Source organism: Cricetulus griseus, assembly GCF_003668045.3.
Source record: "Cricetulus griseus strain 17A/GY chromosome 1 unlocalized genomic scaffold, alternate assembly CriGri-PICRH-1.0 chr1_1, whole genome shotgun sequence".
Lineage (NCBI taxonomy): Eukaryota > Metazoa > Chordata > Mammalia > Rodentia > Cricetidae > Cricetulus > Cricetulus griseus.
In genome coordinates this window covers 230,800,597-230,825,925 of record NW_023276807.1, presented here as the reverse complement: position 1 = coordinate 230,825,925, position 25,329 = coordinate 230,800,597, and the positions used below count along the sequence as shown (strand labels likewise).

The 25,329-nt window shown below is 39.1% G+C and overlaps 1 protein-coding gene across 9 annotated transcripts in view; it reads right to left on the bottom strand.

Annotated features, from left to right (window-relative positions):
- Positions 1-25,329, bottom strand: part of LOC100769471 (TSC22 domain family protein 1) — a 94,309-nt gene that overhangs the window by 63,811 nt on the left and 5,169 nt on the right. Inside the window, exons 2-3 of one of the 9 annotated variants that reach the window (XR_003480110.2) lie at positions 5,907-6,040; positions 3,360-5,095 (exon numbers count right to left, since the gene is read on the bottom strand). The exons of 1 other annotated variant lie outside the window; for it this stretch is intronic. Coding sequence is in view for 2 of the 8 variants with exons in the window: in XM_027390116.2 (XP_027245917.1) it covers positions 5,962-6,040 (79 nt within the window). In the remaining 6 variants the exon portion in view is untranslated. Of the gene's footprint in view, positions 1-3,359; positions 6,069-7,180; positions 7,333-25,329 lie in introns of those variants that run through there. 7 more of the 9 variants (XR_003480111.2, XR_004772604.1, XR_004772605.1 and 4 more) reach the window with 7 other exon arrangements.

Genomic DNA, 25,329 nt, shown 5'->3' with positions numbered 1-25,329 from the left:
ATCTCAATGCCAGTGATATAACAATAGTTTGGCTCCGAAAGGCCTGATTACCCTTAAATCTTCAAGGACACCCTGAAAAATAACATTTTATATTATACAGGTCACTTAATACATAATTCAGTTATTTATGTCGGATCTAAACAAACAAAAAACACCTTAAATGGAGATTATATTTTTTATCTGATTTCCCAAGGTCTTAGCTATTACCTTAACTTTCTTCTTTTTACTGTATTATGTACCTTATACATAGTCTATTAACTTGATTATAAAAAATAATTTCTTTGTGCATCACTATATACATTATCTACTTAGGACAATCTTAGCTAATGAAACTAAGTGTCCTGGATAAACTCATCAAGGCAAAATGGACAAGCAAGGTCAGGTTTTAATTGCCAGACACATCTATACTGTGCTGGGTCAATGTTACACACTAAGAAACAATGAAAAAACAAAACATGTCCTGAATATCTATACCTTTAAGACTCTCAAAGACAAGCTTCATGAAGAGGGGTACAGGGGTGGTTGATATAGTAAAAAGGGGGGGCTCAGGACCGACAGGGGAACTACTAGACATCATGAAGACTGACATGTATGAAAAGGGTCAAACTTGTTTTGTCATCCACAAGTCAGGCCAGTGAAGACCTGGTAATATGTTACCTCTGTCCCAGCTGTATCTGGGTCTTCCACCCATTTATTATTGATGAATGGTATGGAATTAGAAATGCTACACTGTTTCTATGTATCAGTCAAGATGCATGTAAAGGGGTAATAAATTGGCTAATTTGAAGGTCAAGTTTATAAGGACACAGGAGCAAATTCTGGGTCAAGTTCTTTCCACAGCGATTCTAGGAACCAGCTATCTCATGAAATGGTGATCAATTTACATCAGCAATTATTATTCTCTTTTACACTAAGAAGTAGAGTAAGAAATCCTTTTAAGTAGAGGCAAAATGTCAACAAGCTGGAGGTCTTATGAAAACAGACCAAATGTGATGTAAGACCATGTTTTCTACAGAGCCTCCTGAGTCAATGACACTCACTGGTGACCTTAAGAAAAACTTCTAACCTGTTCCCCCATCTCATCCAGTCAAGAATTAATTTCTCTTGGATATACTAAGTGCTGTACTAACATTCAAATTTTTTATCCTACTTTATTGTTCTTAAAGAACATAATAACTTTCTCCTTTCAGTTACTTTTATATACTAGATATTATTTATCTTGGAAATAAAGGATTCCCAAGTTACTTTAAGTGAATATCTGTAAAAACTCCTTAATTTATCAAACCAAAATAAAGATCCAGTATTTTTCTGAATCCCAAGAATGAAGCAATAGAAACAAGAAGACACAGGCAAAGTGAAGCCCGGGACACTTAAACTTCCATGCCATGTCCTCACAGGATGCAAAACAAGATGTTAAAGGCCAGGCACTGTGAAACACACCTGTAACATACTCAGGAGGCTGAGGCAGGAGGATCACTAGTTGAGGACAGCCTGTGTTACACAGGAAAACTGTGTCTCAAATAAAACTCACATGAAATATGATATTAAATACTAAGAAAAAAGGCAGAAGCTGCCTTGGCACCTTATAATATTGGAGGTTCCCTGTACATAACAATGTCTATAGATATATTTCTAAATAAACCCCAAACATGTAAAGCCCAATTTGTGGCTTGTCTATTTCTATACTCTCAGGAGAATTGCTTTCCTACTTCTTTACCTGTCTGCAGAGCAGCCAACCTGTAGGGTTTATGTAGCCAGCAGCCACTGCACTGACCGCATTCGTAACGTTCCTCTACCTGCACCGTGCCTTACCTCTTGTGCAGAGAATCCCTTTGATCAGAATTTCTGAAAACTCGAATGCACACTTTCAAAAGTCTGGAAAACTTTTACTATAATAATCAAATATGCCTTAGACATATATACTAGTGGAAAAAAAAAAAAAAACCTCCAGGGCATCTGTGTGATCACTTTGAAACATGAATTTTTCACATTTAGAACCCAATTAATATGCAATCTTCTTCACAAGTAACAATAACTGAATGAAAAAAGACCTTTCTTGGGACATCCAAGCACTGATGCTCTGCTCAACAAAGCAAAGGAAAATGAAGATGCATGCATGCATGCATGTTTGCAGTTTAAGGTCAGTAATTCGCAGTCACTGGCTTGTGACTTTTCGTAGGAAAGAGGCTCTCAAAGATCTACCCCCTCCAAAAAACAAAACAACCTTTATTTCATCGGGGGGGGGGGGATCAAAACATGTTCATACTACAGCTAAGCTTGTCAGTGGTGGTGAAGCCATAGGCCATGGCTGACTACTGAAGATAACGGTCCAACAACCACATTTCCACTTTGCAATGTTTTATTTGAAGGCTAAATGGTAGTATAGGAAAAACTCATGCTAAAAAGAAGCATATAAATAGCCCTCATTTCACCACTATCTTTGTAATAGTTTTGAAAATTTTGATGCATATAAAAAAGCTTGTGTAGAGAAAACAGCCTTCCACTCAAACATGACTGTGAATCTTTCAACAATTTAATTCTAACATTAGGAACTTTGCACTTTGGTAGAAATTTTAACTCATCTTTTTCAAACTTACCAGATGAACAAAACCAAAAATTCTTGGCTTCATTTCCCCTGCCCCAATGTAGTAGCTATCTCAAATTAAAATTTCCATTTATAACACTCATTTTGTTCAGAGTATCATTTCCTTGGGAGGCCGGATCAAATTCCCAGGTGTCAAGCCTCAAGCTTTATTTCTTGTGTGGGACTCCATCTCATGTAATTTTAAAGTACAGGAGTCCACTTTCTGAACATCAAATCCAAAAGGCAACCTCGTTCCTCTAACACACCCTGCACTCTCGAGAAGGGGCAACAGCTCTAACCACCAGCTTCAGGTGAGTGAATGTACATGATTATCAAGACAAGAACCATCAACATTGTCTGGATAAGGTTAAAAGCAAGACTCTGAAGTCAGGATCTATTATTTGTTCAAGCTGAACAGAAAACAGAAAACACCTTTCTTGGGAACAATTCACGACTTGGGTAGTTCTCCAGTCGGCCTTCATTTTCAAATGGTTTCTGCTTTGAGCGCAGAGGGACTAGTTATGTATGCTATTTTGCAAGGGGTTATTATTTTGATTAATCTAATCTCAGAATTTTGACTAAATTACTCCTGTTATTTACCATACGGACTCTAGAATTTTAACAATTAGAGAAAGTCTTTTCTCAAAAAAAAATTAGACAGAAGACAATATAAATCAGAAATACTTAGCAAAAGACACATTAAATTACACTTAAAAATATGGTTGCAATATTCACTTTCTATTCCTGAAACAAAAATCAGTCATTTATCAGTAAGTGCATTTTTCCACGGAGAAAATATTTATTAGTTTTCAAATGATCACATAATACAAATATTACACAGTTAATCATTCTAGAAAATAACTTATATTAATATTCATAAAATAAACACGAAATAATATAGGATTGCATATTGTGACACGAAATTGTTCTTTAAAAATCTGAAAGGAAAATGCATCAAAATTAAAAGTTCAAACAAATCAGTATACAGCAATACACAAAAAGTTCCACTTTGAAATAGCTTGCAGTGCATGAGGTAATGAAATGCACTGGCATTTCTTTTGCATACTTTAAGTACAGAGCTGAAATTAATTAAAGCTTGAGATTCCAAGCTTAAATCACTTTCTGTCTTCAGTGCTGAGACAAAAGGCTAGTGACCTCAGGCCATAAAATGGTTTCTACAATGGTTTAAAAAATGAAGCTAAATTTCTAGGCAAATCTCACTTTCAGTTCTCTGAGTTCTTACTAAAATGTTAGGGAATTTGGTTTTTGTTTATATGTATTTATGAAGTATCTTATTAAGTCAGGAATATAAAACTGTAATTATTCATGGGATTTCAGAGTTCTGTGGGGAAATTTTCTGTTCAAAATTATCTTTAAGAATTACTTTTAAGCATTGTACTTTAGAAAAAATTATTTATAATTCCTAAGAAAATACAGTTCTTATTTTCTAAAAACAGATTATATTTTAGCAAATGTGGCTTTTATACTTTGAGAGCCTAACATTTTAGTTGTTATTGTTGTACAATTTCTCTTCTTAAAACTTACTCCAAATTAAAAGGAATTGGCAGCATCAGGTGACTTAGTTTTCCTTAACAGCTTTGCCTGGTTTCTAGAGAGTTACTAGATAACCAAGGAAACAGACGTTTTGATAGCTCCTGTCAAGCAGTGATTTGGATAACTACATTTCAGTCACACCTGCAAGTTCAGTGACTCTTTGGATTATCACTGTTCCATACCAACTGCTCCGTATCATTCAAGTAGTGCCTAGTGCAGAGGAAACCCTAACAGGCATTTACTACTTAGGAACACAGACAGGACTCTGCTGGTCTCCAAGATAGCTCTACAACTTTGTAGATTTGATAAATTACAGTAAGAATAAGGATCAGGACCAGCAAGAGATGAGCTAAGAGTACATTCTAACACTAATGGACTCTTGAAGAGTTGAGTTCATCCTTTATTTGCTAGTGCCCTTTAGCACAGGGCAACAAAAGAAAGAGTGGGCAGAGGGGGGTTCATCAAGCTTCCTGTATGTTTTTTATGCTACTTTTTAAAGTGGGGGGTACCTACTTGATTAAAATGGTTTTCAGACCCACAAATCTTTTAAGTGAACAGATACAGAGAGCTGCTTTGAAAGACAAGACTCTCAAGCATCCCCTATTTCAGTCTTCAGAATAAGAAGTATTTTCAAGGCCATATAAAACTCCAATATGAAAAGATTACTTCATTATTTGAGCCTTTCCATTTCAGACCAAAAATAAACCAGAGTAAATCTTAAAACGTTTGTAAGAAACAAGATCAGGTGGCTGGCTCATCCTTGTGTCTTCTAGACATATTGCATGGATCCATTCACCACTGCCTTCCAAACTGCAGGTGCTGGCATGTGTGACAGATATCATCCATGAGGGCTCTGCTAGAAGAATTCCTTTTGCTGAAGAGGTATGATGTTTTACCAGTTGAAAGAAATCTGGGCAATTAGAGAACAAATAAACCGGTCTCCCATTATCAAGATACCTGGAGTCACAGAAGGAAGCCACCAAGGAAACAATGAAAACTTGCCAAAGCACCAACTTCACATTCTACCCACTGTAGATGGTAAGAATTGCCTGGACTCACACCCTACCCTTGGCATCAAAGAAACTAAGAAAGAACCATCTTAATGCCCTAGGAAAAATCTAGTCATTCCTAGGGACCAGAAAACTACTTTTGAGTATATTAAATATAATTTTCAGGGACATTAAATCCTGAAATTTATACTCATACATATTTATTTTATAAAAGGATGAAGCCTACATTTGACAGTAAAGCCACAACAGTACTATCATTCCATCTCCTAAGAGACTTGAGTGTGAAGGCCTAACATTAAAGTAGGAAAAGACCAAAGAGTCCTCACTAACAGGGCAGGGTGACAACCGGACATTCAACTATATAAATTAAGAGATCTCAGATGTCCAGCTCACCCAAGGAGGAAGCACAGGAACTTCAATTTCTGGACTCTAAAAGAACTCTATCCAGCCCACTGTTATAATAAAGGCCGAAGTGGGGAATTACTGCCTTTGTTAAATTTCTGTGAGCTACACAGGCATGGACCAAATTATGTGTGCGTGCCCCAGATTAGACACTGCTTTAAATATCTGGAGAGAAAATTCAATAAATTTTAGTTGTTTTTCGAATGGGCACTACATAGTACTCTCAGAAAAAATAGAGATTGCAGTCCCACCTGGTTCTTGTAAGAAGCCAAGGAGATTACCAACTGAATCAAATGGGCAACAGAAGGACACTCCACTCTACAAATAAACCCAAGTAAATAATGGAAAGCACCCACTTGTTATTATCCTCTCCCACTCTCTCCAGAAGCTGGGTATTCTGTCTCCAAGGGTTCAGTGGAGAAAGTGGACCCTGGCGTCAAAAGCTCTCCGTGGTCTTGTATCTGTGGCTCTAGGATCACTCCTTGCACCTCTGGTAGGAGAGAAGCACTGAAATAGAGCTGAATATAGATTTAAGAAAAAATTCTTATTAAAAAATTACATACTCTGGTCATTTGAGTTTGTAATAGCTTATCCTCAGGACAAAAAGGAGCTATCTTGGGACAAACTTTCCTGAGTACCATCTTACTTTGAATTTTAGAAGTCTGTTACCACAAATGATTAATTCCTTAGTAGCTATTAAGAAGTGACCTGTACTGATCTAAGCCATAACATACTGTAACAAACCACTCAACTTCAAATAGAAGATCGAAGCAAAAAAATCATATATTATGATGGGAAACAAGATCATAGTTGTCTTAAAGGGACAGGGAGAAGGCATTCAACCTCAGATACATCAAAAGAGCCAGTTAATTCTTCCATCAAAGAAAAGAAGACGGATTGGAAAGCAGAAACAGAATAACCATAGTAACGGACTACTACACTTCAGGAGTATCTACAAAGCTCAATTTAATGGTTTAAATTCCAGTAATTTGGAGAGAATTGATCCACACTATAGGCCAATATTATGGCAAAAAAAAAAAAAGGTTAAAATTTGAGTTTTACCAAAGTTCTGACTACTGTCAATGAAAAAGATTTCTTCTTCAAGCATTCACGTTTGAACTTGGAGGGCTGGATAATGTTCATAGGTAAAAGATATTTAAATTTTTTAAATGCATGATCAATTTGTTTGGAGCCAAGAGGGACCAGGAATAATCATTAGTGGCCACAATGTAGAAATTAAAGCATCAAAGTATAACAAACAGTAGATGATGCTAAAGATCCTGGAAAACAGCTTTATTGTATGTAGGACAGAGGTTCAAAGCACATAGCATCTGAGCAAAGAAAAGCTGAAAGGAGAACCAGAGAGGCAGGTATATATGTAAAGTCACAGGAATTAACAGTTTTGCCTCAGGGAAAATGATCAATTATCTTTGTGGTACAGAGTACTAAATTCCAGTTAAATCTGAAGACCTCCTTCTAACTATAAAAGTGCCATGTGTCCCTGCTCTCTGATTAGTGAGCCATGGTGTCCTATTTCTGGAACATATTGTGTTTTGGGTAAATGAAGGGGAAAAATTCTACCAAGTTATTTCCCTTTCACATCGACTGGTTATCAACAAGGGCTCCTTACCTGTTAGTGGAACGAGGGCTGGGCTCTCTCCTGCTCTCTATCAAACCAACAATGGTTATAGTCTCAGCATTAAGGAGGTAGTAACCAACAGTTAGTGTCTACTGCCTTCGCTTCCTCCTGGCTCTGGCAGCCAGTTTGGAAACATACCAAAGCTGAAAAGGAATGGTTACTCCATTATCTAACAACATTTAGAATGAATTTTAAAAACCTGAAGATGAAGAGAAAGCTGAACGCTTCTACTTAGGAACATATCCAACTCTGTACAAATGAGGAATAAAAACAATTTGGCCCAAGAAAAGGAAACCTGTGATGAACTTAACCATCCAACCTATAAGTTCCAAAAGTTAAAAGAAATGAAAAAAAATTGAAAGTAACAGAGGAGGTAGAATTGCCACCCGGGAAAGACATGTGGGATAAATAATCGCAGGCTGCTTCATGAGGCCAAGGGGCAACACTCAGCCCTCACTTACAGTTCCCAAATAGACCAGGTTTTTTTTTAGACCAGTATGTTCTAAAAAGTGCTGTCGGCTGATAGTACATCAGGGAGGTACACCAGGTGATGACAGGAAAAGGGGTGCAAGTTAGAACCAAGACCTGAAAGTGAACTATCTCAAGGTTAGGTAGTTCTGAGAACTAAAGAACTTAGTTCTTCTTGGTAACAACCAATACACAGCCTCCCATGTCCCTTCTACCTCTGCAATGCCAGTAAGTGCTACAGAAACGCTGCAGAACTACGGGACAATAAACCTCTAACTCTTTCTAAGTGATTTTATTGGCAAACTCTTCATTTTGTGATATTTCAACATAAATCACTGAGGATTATTTCAGAATTCTACACTAATGAAATCCAAGTAAAATTTAACTGCAATCATCAAGGAAGTTTTTTTAAAAAATCTATTTGGCAATCATAAACCAAGGTAGGGATTTTTCCAAATTTCCCAATTTCCCACCAATTGTCAAATAATAACACACGTTATTATTACCAATCCTAACACAAGTGGGTGAAAACTGGAAAAGGTGCAGGGCCATTTTGAACAAACACGCATGACAATCTTATTAAATTAGAATCAACTTTCTCAGCTTAACATTAGGTTACGTTCACAACTTCAACAGGAATGGTAAGCTAACCACCTCCAAACCCTTGATTTATTCTGTACCTTCCAGAATACATGTTAAAAGCACCTTAGCCACCTCAGCTTCAAAACCACCACCACCACAGAAAAGAAAACCCTAAACCTTTCCGTTAAGTTAGGTCAGTATGACTTGGCTCAAGAAACCAGGAAACCTGTGAACTTCTCAAAGTCGGATTTCATTCAGAACTCTTCTTTATTCTGCCTGCAGCATCAGAGCTTCAGCACATTCTTACTCGGCAATGGGTAAGCACACAGACTTTGCTAAATAAGAATTATTTCAAAATCATTCAAGGGACCTGGTATTCTCTGTGCTCCAAGTTAAAAGTCTGGATTTGGTGATTTTATACAGAAAAACGTACAATTTCCAAATGAGGTCCTAAGTTAAGATCAGTGATACAGCTAACCAGAGCACTGCCTTGCCTGCTTTCCCCAACACAACTCCCTAATGCTGTGACCCTGTAATACATTCCTCGTGTTATGCTGACCCCAACCACGTTATTTTCACTGCTACTTCCTTACTGTAACTTTGCTACTGTTATGAATCATAACGTAAATACCTGATATGCAGGATATCTGATACGCGACCCCGGTAAAAGGGTTGTTCGACCCCAAAGGAGTAGCAACCCACAGGTTGAGAACCGCCGCTCTATGTGATGTTTCAAAGGGAAAAAACTAGGTATTCTGTAAGAATGAAATGTAATCACTTCAGAATAAATTTCAAGCCAAAGGTAATAAGACCTGCAGTGCTGTGATGTGATGTCACCACAAAAGGGGGTGACGGCTACCCACCAGCAGGTTAACAGTCATCAGTGTTCTCTGTAACTGTCTACATTTACTCTCTCTTACAAAACCCAGTCATGTACAAATCAAAAAGAAACAGTATTATTTATACATACTTAGCATTATATGCATTTGCACGTCCCACTGAACAAGAGAAATTCTGTTGAAATGTCTGTCAAATGAGCATATTTTTGTGAAATTTGCCCTCAGCACTAAATGATTAAATAATGAAGCTGTATGGCTAATATTAGTTTTAAGCATTTCTATACCTAGTTATTTTTAAACAGTGAACTAGGATAACATAATTTTTGTTGTTTTTAAGCTAGGGCCTCACATAGCCCAGGATGGCCTTGACCTTCCTAACTCTGCCTCCTTAGTGCTAGAACCACACAGAGTTCTCACTAGTCCAGGAGAGTGATTCTACCTTATAGACTCGAGCCACTGCTGAGCTAAATTTAAACCTGCTCACAAATGTGTGATTTATAAAATAAGCCATTATAAATGCCTTTTTTTTTTTTTTAAACAAAACACTATCTTTGTCTCTCCGGCCCCTAGAAGAATGTGTGGCATTCTGAACAGGTAATTCAGTAAATGTTTTCCAAATGAAGCACAATCAAGAAACGGTAAGAAAGTAAGCACTGGGTTTCCAATCTAACATACAGGTAGACAATAAATAATTCAGCTTAATTCTAAAAGAACAACTTTATCCAATCTATCAGAGTTGAGACAGGAGGTAAGACCACACTGGGCTACCTACCAAGCACCAAGCCAGTCGTGGCTACACAGTCATACCCCCAATCCAAAAGGAATCATCTCCCAAACAACAAAACCCCCTCAAAGTCTAACAAAATTCCATCATAAATGTATTTTCTCACCCCTTTGAAAGTTACTGAAGTCACACCACTAGATGTCAATACCAAGTGTTGTTACAGGAAAACAAGAAATAACCAAACAAATAGTTTTCACATCCACTAAGGCAAAGGATGAAGTAAAATGGGTGAAAGAAACCATCCATACTGAAGATATATTTAAAGCAGTCAACTTACTACAGAATCTAAGGCAAAAAGATGTTAAGTTCTATCAACCAAGAGTAAAAGGGGATGTCAAAGGAAAAACAAAACTCAAAAATCCTTACATTTAAATGAGAAAGAACTGTTTCCAGGTGGTGGCAGGACATGCCTTCAGTCCCAGCACTTAGGAGGCAGAGGCAAGAGGATCTCTGTGAGTTCAAGGCCAGCCTGGTCTACATAGAGAGTTCCAAGGCCAGCTAAGGCTGTTACAGGAGAAATCCTGTCTCACCCCGCCTCCACACAAAAGCAAAACAAAACAAAACAAAAACAAAAAAACAACAAAAACTGACTATCTGACTCACCCAAGTTAATGAAAGTCATTTTAGGTCTCAAGTTAGTCAACTGCGATTTTTATCATTAGCCTACCTTTTCCCTCTCCAACAGCTCCTACATCTGCTTGTTTTTAGTATAAATTATTGGCTTTGTTCTTAGGATGGCCAGGAGACTTGGAAATGTATGTTACTTTAAGATAAAGCACTTCTAATATATTTCTTATCCCAGGATAAAACTGGATGAATTCACTCAGAAAAATGAAATGACAGCAGGTAACAGTCTTGCTTCATTAATTAATTTACATCAATTCCTTTACTATCTTTATCCATTTATGGCAAAAACCGCCATTAGTCGTCAACAATAACAACAACAAATGAAGAATAAAACTTATAATGCCCTGACAGCAAGGATGCCAAAAACACTAAAATCAAAACACAGAAATACAAGAAACAGAATATTTAATGCTGTCTCGGGTCATCGCTTCCACAATACACAGAGAAAAACAAAAACCTCCTTGATCAATGATCACAACAACTCCAGCAGTAAAGCAAACAGAGAGCAAGCAAGCACCTCCCCGATCCTGGTACTGGAAGAGCACACCAGCACTGCTATTGCCAAAACCCGTCCCCATCTGATCCTAGGAAGACAGCAGGTGAACAGAAAGTGAAAGCCTTGATGAGTTGGTACATCACGGCCAATGAGACCCAACATGGGCTGAAGCACATCATGGAGACATGACTACCAAAGACAACATGGGAGTCTAGACTGAATCCTGCCAAGATCACAATAAACATGTCGAAGTTCAAGGCCAGCTTACAGATTGGCTCTGATTTCCTAATTTCTAGATTTGTGTAAGGCTGTATAAGATAGAAATACCAAGGAAAGGTGGATGGGAGTTTCTGAAAAGGCTGTATACACTTCTCACCCCTCCTATTTTAAAACAAAAGGCTAAAATTACGAAGGTCCTAAACCAGTTTCTATACCCATGTAATTTTCACTGAAAAGAGACACAAATCAATTTTTTTTCAGATTCACAAGTTTGGTTCATTATATCTTCAAAAATTAACACTGATGGAGATAACAATACTATCTCCTTGTGAATCGTGAAAGTCCACATTAGCAAACTAAAAGAAACTAAGGAGGCCTTTGTTTGCCTACTGCTCACCAACATGGACTCCTACACAACATTCAGACTGCAACACCCCCGCAAACTAAAAATGTCCAACCTTATTGTCTGTAACCAAGATTCTAGTGGCTGATTAACTATTCAAAGCTTTCATAGTTGTTTCTACTTTAGTAACACTTTGCAAATAAAATTTTGATGCTAACAATTAATGTCTAAAAAGGAAAATACTACCAAATATAATATGCCAAAAAGGTCATATCACCATTAAATCAACAACTCCAGAAATAGGATGTGGGGGAGTACATCTTCAAAACCAGCACTCGAGAGGCAGAGGAAGGCCGGCCTCTGTGAGTTCAGATCCAGCCAGGGCTACATAGTGAAACGCTTTACTTAAAAAAAAAAAAAGAAGAAGAAAAAGAAAAAAAATGAAAAGAAAGGAAAAGGCAGGTGTGGTGGCAACAACTTTAATCATAGCACTTGGAAGGCAGAGGCAGGTGGATCTATGCGAGTTTGAGACCAGCCTGGTCAATAAAGTGAGCTCCAGAACAGCCAGGATTGTTATAAAGAAAAACCATCTTTGGGGGGGGGAGAAGGGGGGGGTTGAGGTGTTTACATTAATCCCAGCACTTGTGAGGTTAGGGGCAGGAAGATTGGGTGTTCAAGATCAATCTTGGCTGCATGACACCTTGTCTGAAAGACAAAGCACAATCAAAGAAAGACAGACCAACTTTAGTTCTTACTGTGTCAGCCACCAGTAAAATGTCAAGCCACAGAAGACACTGGTTTCAATCCTTAAAAGTGCCAGTGCTACAAGAACTCATTTTCTTTACATTTATCAAGCTAGAGATCTAAACTTCCACTAAGAAATAAAGTGTGGTGCTGGAAAGATAGCTCAGCACTTAAGACCACTGTCAGCTCTTTAGATGGCCCACCAGGTTCAGGCCACAGCACCCACATGGTGGCTCACAACCACCTGTAACTCTAGTCCCAAAAGATGCAAAACTCTCTAACACCCCCTAGCACCAGGCACACACTGTGCAGAGACATACATGCAGGCAAAACACCCATAAACATAAATAAACTTAAAAAAAAAAAAAAAAACGGAATGGAAAAGAGGGAGATAGGGAGAGTGGGTCTTGGGCAATGTCTGTGCTTAAGAAAAGAATGTAGTTTTCTTGCAGAGGACCTGAGTTCAGCTCCTAGCAACTCCCACAGGAGTTTACAATGCCCTTTAACTCCAGACCCAGGGCACTGAAACTCTTGTGAACTCAGGTAGGTACTTGCACTTACATGCACACACACACACACACACACACACACACACATAATTTTAAAAAATACATGTTTCCTAAAAATGAAGTGAAGCTAATTTGGCATCCTTTGTACATTCTTGAAAGTCACTGACTTTGTATTATTAGGAAGTAATACCAGACTATGGTATTTTTAAGAAAAAGAAATCCATCCTGTCCTCAAATTTTAAGTTCATTAAAGCCTTAGTTCAGTTTTATCGAGTCAAAGCTTCCCTCCATTTTTAGTAGCATTATTTTCACAAACATCTTCCATGATAAATTCTTCGCCTCTTTAAAATATCTCAGGTCACACAAAGGACTTCAACTTTTATCCCCCAAATTTGGCATTCTTAAACCATATATGAGGGCAGCACTTTTCCAAAAGCATGTCCCCAAGCACCTCCTAGTAACCACACTTTTATTTCTAATATAAATGTATCCTTTCAAAAAGCAAGCTAGAACAAGCCAAGTATTATGGTGGGATAATAAATATAGACAAAAACGGGTTCAAAGAGATATAAAAAGCATTCGGCAAAACCCCTGAGCTCAATCAAATACTGAGCTAACCTCCTGGAATCCAGTTGCAGAGAGGGAGGAGTGATGAGCAAAGGGGTCAAGACCAGGCTGGAGAAACCCACAGAAATAGCTGACTTGAACAAGGGGAAGCTCACGGACCTCAGACCCCAGACTGATAGCTGGGAAACCAGCATAGGACAGACCCAGACTCCCTAAATGTGGATGTCAGTTAGGAGGCCTGGGCAATCCATGGGGCCTCTGGCAGTGGATCAGTATTTATCCCTAGTACATGAATGGACTTTGGGAGCCCATTCCACATAGAGGGATGCTCTCTCAGCCTAGACAGGGGGTGGGGGTGTTAGGCCCTGCTCCAAATGATATGACAGACTTTGAAGATCCCACATGGAAGGCTTCACCCTCCCTGGGGAGCAGAAAGGAGATGGGATGGGGGTTGGTGGGGAGCAGGGGAGGGAGAGGGAACTGGGATTGACATATAAAACAAGCTTGTTTCTAAGTTAAATTTAAAAATAAAAAAAACAGGGAAAAAAAAAAACCTGAGCTCTAGAACTTTCCTTTTCTCACGTGGCAAACTAGTATTACAAAAACACTCAATCTGAAAGTTTATAGAGAACTTCAAAATCCAGTTCAATGAATCTGTGAACCTTCAAACACCTGATACTGACTCATTATCTTATTAAACCAAACTGATTAGTCCCATTCATTCTATGAGATGGCTTACCATCCCATATGGGGCTGAGAACAGAACAGATGGGCTTCACGGCACTGTGCCCATCTAAAACCATCTTTACAAAGTTTCAGACTGCTTCATCTGGAAAATGATTCTACTTTGGAGTATTAAACGGCCACATGACACTGTGTCCTCTTCACTCCCATTAGGAAAAATGGAAGGCATGTTTTTAACAAGTTTGGCATTTATAAACTTTTCCCAACCTCTTATCAAATATTCAGATATAGGATAGTCCTCTCTCAGAATGGAATTCAGAAAAAGAATCAACCCTTGATGTCTCCATTGAATGGAATGAGCTTTTTTATTTTATTTTTTATTTTTTAATAGAATGGAGGCATCTAATATATACCATGGAAATTAGAAGTTCTTTCATATAACCCCTGGTATGCAGACTACACCAAATGTCACAAAGACCCAGAATCATCTTCTCAACAGGCTGTGGGATATCTTAGTCTTGTAGGCAAGCTTTCTTCTTTAACTTACAATGCTGTTCTATGAACCTTACTTGGCACAATATGAGCACCCACCATGTACACAGCTACAAAGAACTGAGCTGGGTGCGTTACACATCTATCTCCTCTAATCTTCCCAAACAGCACTAGTGTGTGGTCTAGTCCCCACAGAACGGGTAAGGAAACGGGACTTAGCTTACAAAAGTCATGCAATTAAGAGGTAGAAGAAACAAGGTCAGACACTAGGTCTGATGTCAAAACTGACACTACTCAGGATCTTCAACCTCATTAGATGCTGAAAGCACTAACAGCTTTGTTCCATCAACTAACCTGAATGCAAAAGCTGTCATGCTAAATGGAACAACTGAGCACACACTTAATCTGGAAGCCATCAAGACCTGTGATGCTCAAAGCCTATGAAGATCTTAATGAGCTTCCCCCTCTATATCCTTAGCACTTCTGCTCAACACTAGATACGTATCAAGCACTCAACATTTCTCAATCAAATACATTTCCATGGAGAGTACTGTAAAGACCTTTCTGGATGGACAATTGTTTAAACTGGCATCATTTTTACTTCCCATGGGTGGATCTCCGAATGTAGGCAACAGGGAAAGTCCCCCAGATAGTAGACTGCACCAAGCTGTGCCACAATTACCAACTATCATACCTGCTTCTTTATCATCCACCCTCTACAATGGTTTATCACCCCTTCCTGGTCTTGTTTGTTCGTGTCCTAATCACGTGCTGAACCACTGGCTAACTCAGACTGGCATTTAAATACTAATGGTGTTTAAGTTCCATATTCAAAAGCTCAAATATAGCACAACTTGGCTCTGTTAGAACAGACTCTACCTCTTAAAAGCTTTTGTTTTTACATATTGAATCTATTTATACTAAGCCATTATGAAACCTCATGGGCTTAGACTCCATGTACAACTAAGAAAATGATGGAAACTCTAAGAAGAAAAAAAAAAGTCCAACATAGGCCTTAACTCCCACAAAATTAACTCATTAAAACATTCTGGTGCAACTGCTGGTACAGACAGCAAGTCTGGAAGCAGTCCACGTGCAAAAGTAAACTGAGCAGCTGCTGCTCCCTCCCGATAGTTATGGGGACTGGGAACACAGGTAAGGCACCATCACTACCCAGCGATAACGTAAGCCAGCACTTCTTTTCAGGGCTTCACCATCATACCCCAAAACCTCCAGATGTCACTTTCAACAGCTCCAGTGTTCATTCATGAAAATGAACAAATGTAACTTCTGCAACAACTTTTAAGTAACAGATGCCTACTACAACCTCTCCAACAACAACAAAAATAAAGTTCACCTTTCAACATAAAGAAGCAAAATGATAAATTCTACTTTTCAACTGTGTATTAATCACTCATAGAAATTTGCACTTATGTAGATTCCAGTAACAAACGTGATATGAATATAAGCTACAACAACTCAAAATTTAAAGACCTGAGCCATAACACGCTATTATGCAATTAATTAGAATGAGGTTCCTGGTTTTAAAATATTTTAATGTAACTAATGCTAAGCTTAAGGAAAATACCCTAAGCTTATCACTAAGACCAACAGACAGGAGCTGGAGAGATGGCTGCTCTTCCAGCGGTCCTGAGTTTAATTCCCAGCAACCACATAGTGGCTCCCAACCATCTGTAATGAGATCTGGTGCCCTCTTCTGGCCTGTAGGCATACATGCAGGCAGAACACTGTATACATAATAAATTTAAAAAAAAAAAAAAAGACCAACAGACAGCTGGCTACCAACCTCATCATTTACTGCTCATCTGTGGCGTAAAACCGTTTCAGTTGGCGTGGTGGCTTGATGCCCACACTTGGGCGGCAGAGACAGACAGATCTCTGTGACTTTAAGGCCAGCCTAGTCTACACAGTGAGTTCCAAGACAACCTCACTAGACTCACACAATTCCAACAGAAAAGCTTAACACTGAGCAATGAACTTGGAAATGTTAACCACAGCAAAGGGGGTGTTGTCACTGTCTTCCTCTCAGGTATCCATGGCCCTTACGAATTTATCATCAATGAGTAAATCTGTAAGAGAAGACGCTAAAAGGACTGGAGTGTGCGGTGTGGTATTTTTTTTTATCATGACAGGACATGAGTTGACATGAGTAAAAACAAGTAACTTCTTACTATGAACACCTCCTGGTTCTCAATCCACTCTTTTTGCCTGGAATTTCAAAACTAGTAAAAAGTGCTAGTAATAAAATATTACAAATATCCCAACTTGTACAAATGTGCACACCCTACCTTAGAGAGTAATTGATGAGTATATGAAGGGAGATAACAGTAAAGACAGTGGCCTGACCATCAGCCAGAGTCTACCCAATGCTGGACGCTAAGAAATATGATGGAGTGTCATGAGAAGGCCTATTAAAAGCGTCAGAGGAAAGCTTCGGGTCACTGGTGGCTCAACATACCTGGGCCTAACTAGCACAATGAAACCAAGAAGCGTGTCACCTCACAAATTTCCCTATCTTTGTACCCAAAGGACAATACACGAAGAAACACAAAACAACATAAACATTCAAGGCAAAATGTTCACTTAGCAGCATTTTTTAAAAATTGTAATAGCAACCTTCATCAAATACCATCTTTTTAAAGTAAAATTTAAAATAGAACTTTACTCAACAAAAAGAAACTGTGTAACTTTCAAAACAAAAAAAAAATTTTCCAGAGAGCACAATGAAAAAAATGAAACTAACATTAAACACAAAAGTTCCTTGTAACAAAGTTAACTGGAGTCTTCATGTCTTTAAAAGGTTAAAACATGAGACAGTCTGAAAGATTTTCACTAGCCAGCCTTTTCAACATAGCAAATCACAGAGAAGAAAAAACCTGAGGGGCCCTCTAGTTTATACAAATTTTTATTAGTCAATAATTGTACTGTGATAAGACGGAAAGGCCCAGCACCTCCCAGCATCCTTTAACTTGAGGAAGGAGAACATCACAGTTCTGATCAGATGCTGCAGAAATGTGATTGCTCCACTTGAGGTATGGGATGAAATATTATGGCATGAAGGGTTTTCTAGAACCAACTGAGGTGGGAGGGCCCATTCAAAAGATCCAGATCCTGGAGACTAGCCCGGAAAGTGAGCTGAGCAGCACCGATCATTCCCACCTACACCCCCTCAACTTTTTATCAGTTATTTTGCTGCAGCCATGAGAAAGGAAGAGTCAAAGTCCAACCTCTGAAACCAAAATTCCACATTTAAATCCCAAATCTCACCTAACAGGTAGATGACCTTGAATAAAATGCTTAATCTCTCTGGCCTCGGTCTCCTCAGTTGTAAAAAGGGGATAATGATGGTACTTAACCAGAAACATGCTCTGAGAATTTCGTTACCACCTCTATGCTCAGAACAACTTAGAGTGCTGATTCTCAACTACTCAAACACCGGAGACTGATCGAGCCAGCAGCACCCATCACACAGCAGAAACGCCATGTTTCATTTGAGACTGCATAAGTGAACCTGTCTGTTAATTCTCCATGACGCTTGAACAGAGAAAAACTAACAACTACAAGACAGGACTGAGCCTCAATAGTGTAATCCGAAAACAAATTAAAAATCATATGAAGGTAACCTTATTACTATCAATACTAAGATATACCATGACCTCGTGATCATTTTAATGGCAAATATCATTTCAACTTATGTGTATACTTTCAAAGCACTCCTAACTAATAAATATACTATTTGTTAATATGTAACTACATACTAAGAAAGCCTAATGGCAAAAAAGAATGAGCTATGAGAATTATGTTTTATCAACAATGAACAATGTGAACTTGTAAGTCACTCATCAAACACTAGTCAGGCATGTACATAGGATGTCAAGAATTCCCCAAACTGAGCAGTCAGATGTTACTGCAAAAATTATCTGAGGACCCTGGGAAAAAGTAAGCCATCACTTCATCTGCCTTAACCACATAAAGCTCTGAGTTACTTTGCTCTGTGGCTCCATGGATGAGCAAAGCTATGCCCTGCACCATGTCCTAATATGAAAGTCTCCCCAGTCAACACAAAATGGTTCTACGGCAGGCAACAAGGTTAACCACGGACAGGTTCGCAGAGATAATGGGAAATTCTTTCACTAGACTTTAAGCTAGCCTGTGGTGACCACAACATTATGTCATTTTCCCTTCTGGTGGTGGTAGTGGTATAATAATAATATTACTATTATTATTATTATTATTATTATTCCTGCTTTCGTATTTTGGATAACAGGAAACTGATAATGACCACAAGTGAAACAGATCACTGAAACTGTAAACACACGGTCACTAAACTAGTTAAAAGAAAACCCTCAACAGAAGCGAGGGGCACTCTACAAGCTCATAGCCTGTTCTGAACAGCTGACTGCATCAAAGGAGTCCAAGATAATACCTAGGTATTTTAGAACCGTTTTATGGAAAATAGCTATTGCAGTCAAAAGCAGGAAAAAATACACATCCATTCAGGAAATAAGTGGAGAATTTGTTATTTCATTGGAGTTAGAGAATTCTTAATGCCATAAGCTTAAGTGAATACAAAATAAAACGCAATGCTTGTTTAAAACACTGCCAACTCACAAGTAGCAAAGAGTAAACCAAGTCTCAATCATATCCATTAAGGGAGAAACTGATGTCACATGATACCCTGTAAAGAACTTAAATTCTATTCTCTAAAAGGATACATTTCACTTGTCTGTTCTTATGCCACAATAATAGATTTTCTTCATTGAATAGAGTTTTACCATTTCTGTAAACACTGAAATAGGTTTTAGATACTAGTAAATCCGAAACACCCCTATTTGTAGAGGTTAAAATGATCACATAGTCACAAAAACTAATAAATTATAACAAGTATTATAAACAAAACAACAAAGTACTTTCAACCAGTCTTAAAAAACAACCTAAATTTAAACTGGTATGCCAGAGGCCTCTCAAAAAGTTAGCAGTTTAGCCAGGTGTAGTTGAGTGGTACATACCTGTAATCCTAGGACTCCAGGAGGCTGAAGAATGAGGACAAATTCAAGGCCAGCTTGGGCTACATAGCTGGTCCAAAGTTGGCCTAGGCTACATAGCAAGACCTTGTCTCAAAACAAGAAGGAAAAAAAATGGTAACTGAAGTTTAAGGAAGGGTTAGGGAGGTGACCATGGGCATGATTATGTTCAAGAAGAATACATGCAAATGACCAGAGAAGGAAGAATGGACGACATGTGAGAAAGTTTCTGAAAGGTCAGTGAGTCATTAGGACTTCAGAAAGTAGGGGAGCGGGTGGAAGCCTGGGGGTCTGGCTCAGTGGGAGAGCCCTCGCCTGGTATGCTGAAGGCTCTAGGCTCTATGCCCAGCACTGAAAGAAGAGAGTTTACTTTTCCCTTTTATCTGCTTCTTGTCTGCCAAGAACAGCGAGCCCTTGCCACATGCTCCCACCACCAAGCACATGGGGCCAAGCAACCAAGGACAGAACCTTCTGAAACCAGGAGCCAAAAGAAACCTTTCCTAGGGGAATGGGAGCCTGATAGGAGGCCAGGAGTGAGCAGAGACAGAGGGATTGCCTTACACTAAATGGGGAGGCTTTATGGGGATCTGGGCAAGTGAGTTACATAAAAGATTGTCACATTAAGACTATCATTCAGACAGCAATAAGGTACCAGTGAAAGGCAGACCGTATGCAGAAGACTCAGGGAGAAAGCTACCACACACAGTACTTTTTAAGTGAGGGCTGCTTCATCTTGGACTAGAATTGTGCCAGCAGAGAAAGAATGGGAGATAAGGAGAAATTGTACGTTCAGCACATAGAATATATAAAGACATATAAAGTATGTGGCTCTTAGTGTCTGAAGTAAAGAAGTGACTCACCAAAATGGACAACTACAGAGGACAATCTGAGGGGTTTGGAAGACTGAAAAGTTTAGTAAGCACAGCAGCTCATGCCTGTGATCGAAGCACTTGGGAGACTGAAGCAGGGCGACTGTCTCTCAAGCTTGAGGACAGTCAGTACTACATAGCAAGAACTTATCTCAAAAACGAAGGCTGAGAAGCCTGTGAGAACTAGAAATGCTAGGAAAGCTGATACTAACAGTCTGCAAGAGAATCATCTCGGAGACCAACACAGAATGACAAGAAATGTGGGAAATAAAGCAAAACATAACAACAAAAAAAAGAAGGGTGTCACACAGATAGCTAGCTAGAGTGCTTCAGGAGGAAGCTAAGTCAGGCAAGCAGAAGGAGTCAAAGACAGCTTTCTGGTCAAGCTGACTGGAAAGGAAGAAATGCTGGCAAGAAAAGGCATTTCTGTATGTGAGATCATAAACCATTATTTTACAAAATTGATAAAGAAGCTTTTTTTTTTTCCTTCTCTATCTTCCTTTTAATGAACCATTAAAAGATATGTCAAAGCTATGTGTGGTAGGCCTTACCAGGAATCCCAGCATTTGGAAGGCTGAGGCAGGAGAACTGCCACAGGCTAGAGGCTAGTCTCTGCTACATAAGGAAACTGTATCTCAAAAAACAAAAACAAAAACCAAGCAAGCACATATTCTACTATGCTATCCAGCCTTGATGGTGACAATCAGACCAAGCAAGCACACCAAGGCCTTGATGGTGACAATCAAACCCAGCACAAGGGTCTGACTGTAGCTATACACCTGACCTTTTCAGTTTCATATTTTAAATTTAAATTTCTAAATAAGAAATCACATCTACTCTTTTGCAATTAAAATAAAATTTTAAGGTCCTATCTCAAATAAATAAAAGGAAAGGTATAAAGACATAAGCCTATAAAAAGCAGGCCATGAAAAGACAATAGTAACACAAATCTGGAAGCTAGAAAGCAGATGGTTGAGTGACAAATGACTTAGCAAACAGTAAAAACAATCAGATCTTCGGCAAACAGTAGAGAAAGCCAAGAACAAACCCGATTTAAACTTCACAAAGCCCCAAAGGCCCAGGAACTGGCAGCACCACACACAGCCACTGTGAGGACAGTGACTCTGAAGACAGGCTTCACCAGCTCTCCAGTCATGCTCCTCACCCAAGACCAGCCAGCCCATGTCTGCAGTCTGAGGAAGGGCTTGAAGAGCCAGAAGACTGTGGGGGTGAAGCACAGCAGAAGTCGAGAAAGAATGAACACATGGCTGAATGAAGACCAGCTCTGGGGATCCCAAGACTTGCAAGACTTCTCATTCCTCACCTCCCTGTCTTCCCTGGAGCCCTTGCTGACAAGCCTTTAAGTCTAGCCACAAATCAGAAGATCCTTCTTACAAGGAGCTCATCAACTAAAGGGCAATACAAAGACATCAAGAATCCCAGCCAACCAGCCCAGTCAGGTCACTATGCAGTGAGATCAAGGGCTCACAAGCTTTACTGAGAACTGTAACCAGTATTTCCATTGCTTACTCTTCCATACAACTGACAACTATGTCAAAGAATATAACATGAACGATAAAGAATCAGGGCAAAAAAGAAAATGAAACCTGGAGAAAACAGAATACGCAGAAAGAAAACTGTCAAAAAGCTATTCATGAAGACATGTGAGCTGGAGGACAGCAAGTTCAAGGCCAGCCTAGAATACAAAGAGAAACCCTGTCTCACAAAACAACCAAATCTAACATGTGTTTGAAGAGCTAAGAGAAAGCACTGTTATTATTAAACTTGGGCAACACACAGCTAACAAGAAGCAAAGATTAACAAAAAAAAGCTCATGGAAATTGTAAGAGAAAGTCAACAGAAACAGGCAAAAGAAAAAAAGATGAAAACCAAGGAAATCAGAAGATCAGTCATGGAGGCCCATTATTCAAGTAAGTGTGAGGAGGAGAAAATGTTTGGTATATAGCTCATTGGCAGAGCATTTGCCAAGTCTACATGAGGCCCCCAGTTCATTGCATCATCACAAACTTTCCAGGCTGCAACAACACACACCAAAAACTCATGAATAAAAGCAGATTTCACACACACCCCATCCACACACATGTAATCCATGTAAACTTTAAAACAGTGGAAGCAAGTCTTAAAAGCATTCATAAAAATGAGAAAGAGAAAAGGAAAGCAAATACAAATCACATACAGCTTAAGAAACCAAAATGGCTATAGACTTCTCCAGGCAATATGGAGGCTAGGAAGTGGTGTCAGTAGAGTTGCAAGAGAACCCGATTTACAATCCCGGTATCCTTTACCTAATCAAAGAATCAACTGAGTATAAAGGTAAGCTGGCACCATTTAAAAACAGCAAGCAAATCAAGTAAGTCAACACTGGGGAAAGTGAAAAGGGGGAATCCTAGAGTAACCGATGAGTAGCCAGCCTAGGAGACTGCCCAGAATAGAGACCAGAGGGATACTAGGCTTCCTCAGAAATTAATTATATTAACTAATACCCTCCTGAGGTGATGCTGAGAGGTGGGGGGAGGGGGCAGATACAGAAAATTAGTGGTAAAAGAGGAACCTTAAACACAGGGTATGGTGGGGACAGTAAACTTCAGCCACATCACCACAAGCCAAGTTCCATAGTAAGTGGAACTCCAATGCTCTAAGTGACTCTCTAGTCTTAGAGAACCTCAAAATCACCAGAGAGTTGAGGAAGGACTCTATCAAGGTGGAGACCAGGATAGGTAACCTGAAGAAGAGAAAGTGAGCTGATAAAGGAGTTCTTGGGGGGGGGGGTACCTCTTTCAATATACTAAATAGCTGGGGATAGAGGGAAGAGCAAGGCAGGCACAGGACATGGTATGTGGGTGGACAGAAAAAGGAATACTCTTTTACAAGACTTAAAGAGTGATATCATCCTAACTATTGGGAGAAAAGAGTATTGGAACAAGAATGATCAGCAGGGTAGATTCATTTCATCTAAGAAATTAAAAAACACAAAAAGTGATGACTGTTGTATTAATAAACTTAGGAGCACAGTGAGTTAAGTTCTGAGAGTTTTCTAAGTTCATTTAGTTTATGAAACAACTCTGTGAGAAATGCTATTACCTTCACTGTTTTTATGTGAAGAAACTGAGACATAAGCAAATTAAAAAGCCCAAAATCACATGAAAGGAGGGGACAAAGAAAAGACAAGCTGAGCAGACAAGCTGAGCAGTGCGTCTTCAGAGGCGTATACTGTTGCCTGTCCAGTAGAAAACCTGGTGTGTCAAAGAGGAATCACCAATAAGAAATTAGAGGGGTTCTAGAAAGGAAGCCTGAGAAGGAAGAAGGTACCAAGTGTAGACTTTGATCCTGTAAAAAAGAAATACTTCAGGTCAGGTGTGATGGCGCACACCTCTAGCCCCAGCACTCAGAAGGCAGAAGAAGAATGACATTTGTGAGTTCAAGGCCAGCCAGGGCTACAGAGTGAAACCTTGACTCAAAACAAAAACCTTTTAAAGGGCATTTGGTATCTTGCATTATTTTCACCAATACATCCTCGCATTCTAAGTAGATAAGTAAAACAAGTATTGTTTTTGTAGGAGAACACTCATTTCCAGACTGGGGAGACAGCTCACTCTGTGAGGTGTTTGCTACATATATACAGCCCATGAACCCAAGCATGGACCCCGGAACCCACATAAAAGCCTGGTGCAGAGGCACAGGCTTCTACTCTCAGCCCTGGAGAAGAGGAGACAGGTGTAGCCCTGAAGTTCACTGGCTAGCCAATCCAGCCAACAGAGTGAGCTTCAGTTCAGTGAGAATCCCTGTCTCAAAAAATAAGGTGGACACAAGTAAGGAAGAGAGACTTAAAGCTGACCTCTGACTTCCATATTCACATGCACACATACAACACACAAAAATAAACATGAAAATAGAATACACTCATTCCTGTATAATACAAAACAAACACTCTTTAGAAGGTTAATGCCATGTCACCTTAAGGAGCAGGAAGCTCCTGCTCATTTGAATCCCTTGAATTATAGCACCTACATGAATTATAGCACCTACATTTCTAACAGTGTGCTTAAGATGACAGAATGATCTGTGTCATGACAGGAAAAACAAAAAAAAATCTGTTCACTAAGTTTGTTTAAAAAAAATACCCCCCCCCCCGCCAACTCCCCCAGTGGGAAAGACTGGTAAACATAATTATCACCAAATACACAGTACTTAAATAGAGGGACAGTAAAACGTGCTAAGGAAACACCCCCTGGGGAAGAAAAATCTTTCAGAGGGAACATCTGAGCTTTGCCTAGAAACAAGAGAATAGAATTTCACATAATACTTTGCTAACAAGCACAAAACATTAGAGTAAGATAACTGTATCTTCCCATTCCTGTAAAGGTTAAGTTCACATTAAAGGCTAAGATCGAGATCTTTATAATGAAATGGATCTTTAAAAAAAAAAAAATAAATGGCATAATTGCAATACCTTGATCGTTATTTGTAATGTTTACAGCCTCTGAGCTTTACAGGTGACAGGTAGGCAACTGAAAGCACTTTCCACAGGTACTAAGCAAGCATTTACATCTAAAAAGCTACAGTACTACTATCGCACTATGTATGCAAGGATGATCTCTCTGGTTTCTTCTGCCACCAAAAATTTTATGCTAACATACTTCCTATATCATAAAATTAAATGAGGACACAACCCTTTCTTCCAAAGGAGATCAGATGGATGGTGACAAAGCCTGGGAGATGCAAGCGACAGAGGCTGGCATGGGGAAAAGGTAAAACAGTGGTACTTATTTGTTTCACTTTTTTCTCTCGTAGGTATTTCCCAATTACCTCCCAAGGGCAAATTTCAATGATTTTCCTAAACCAAACTACACT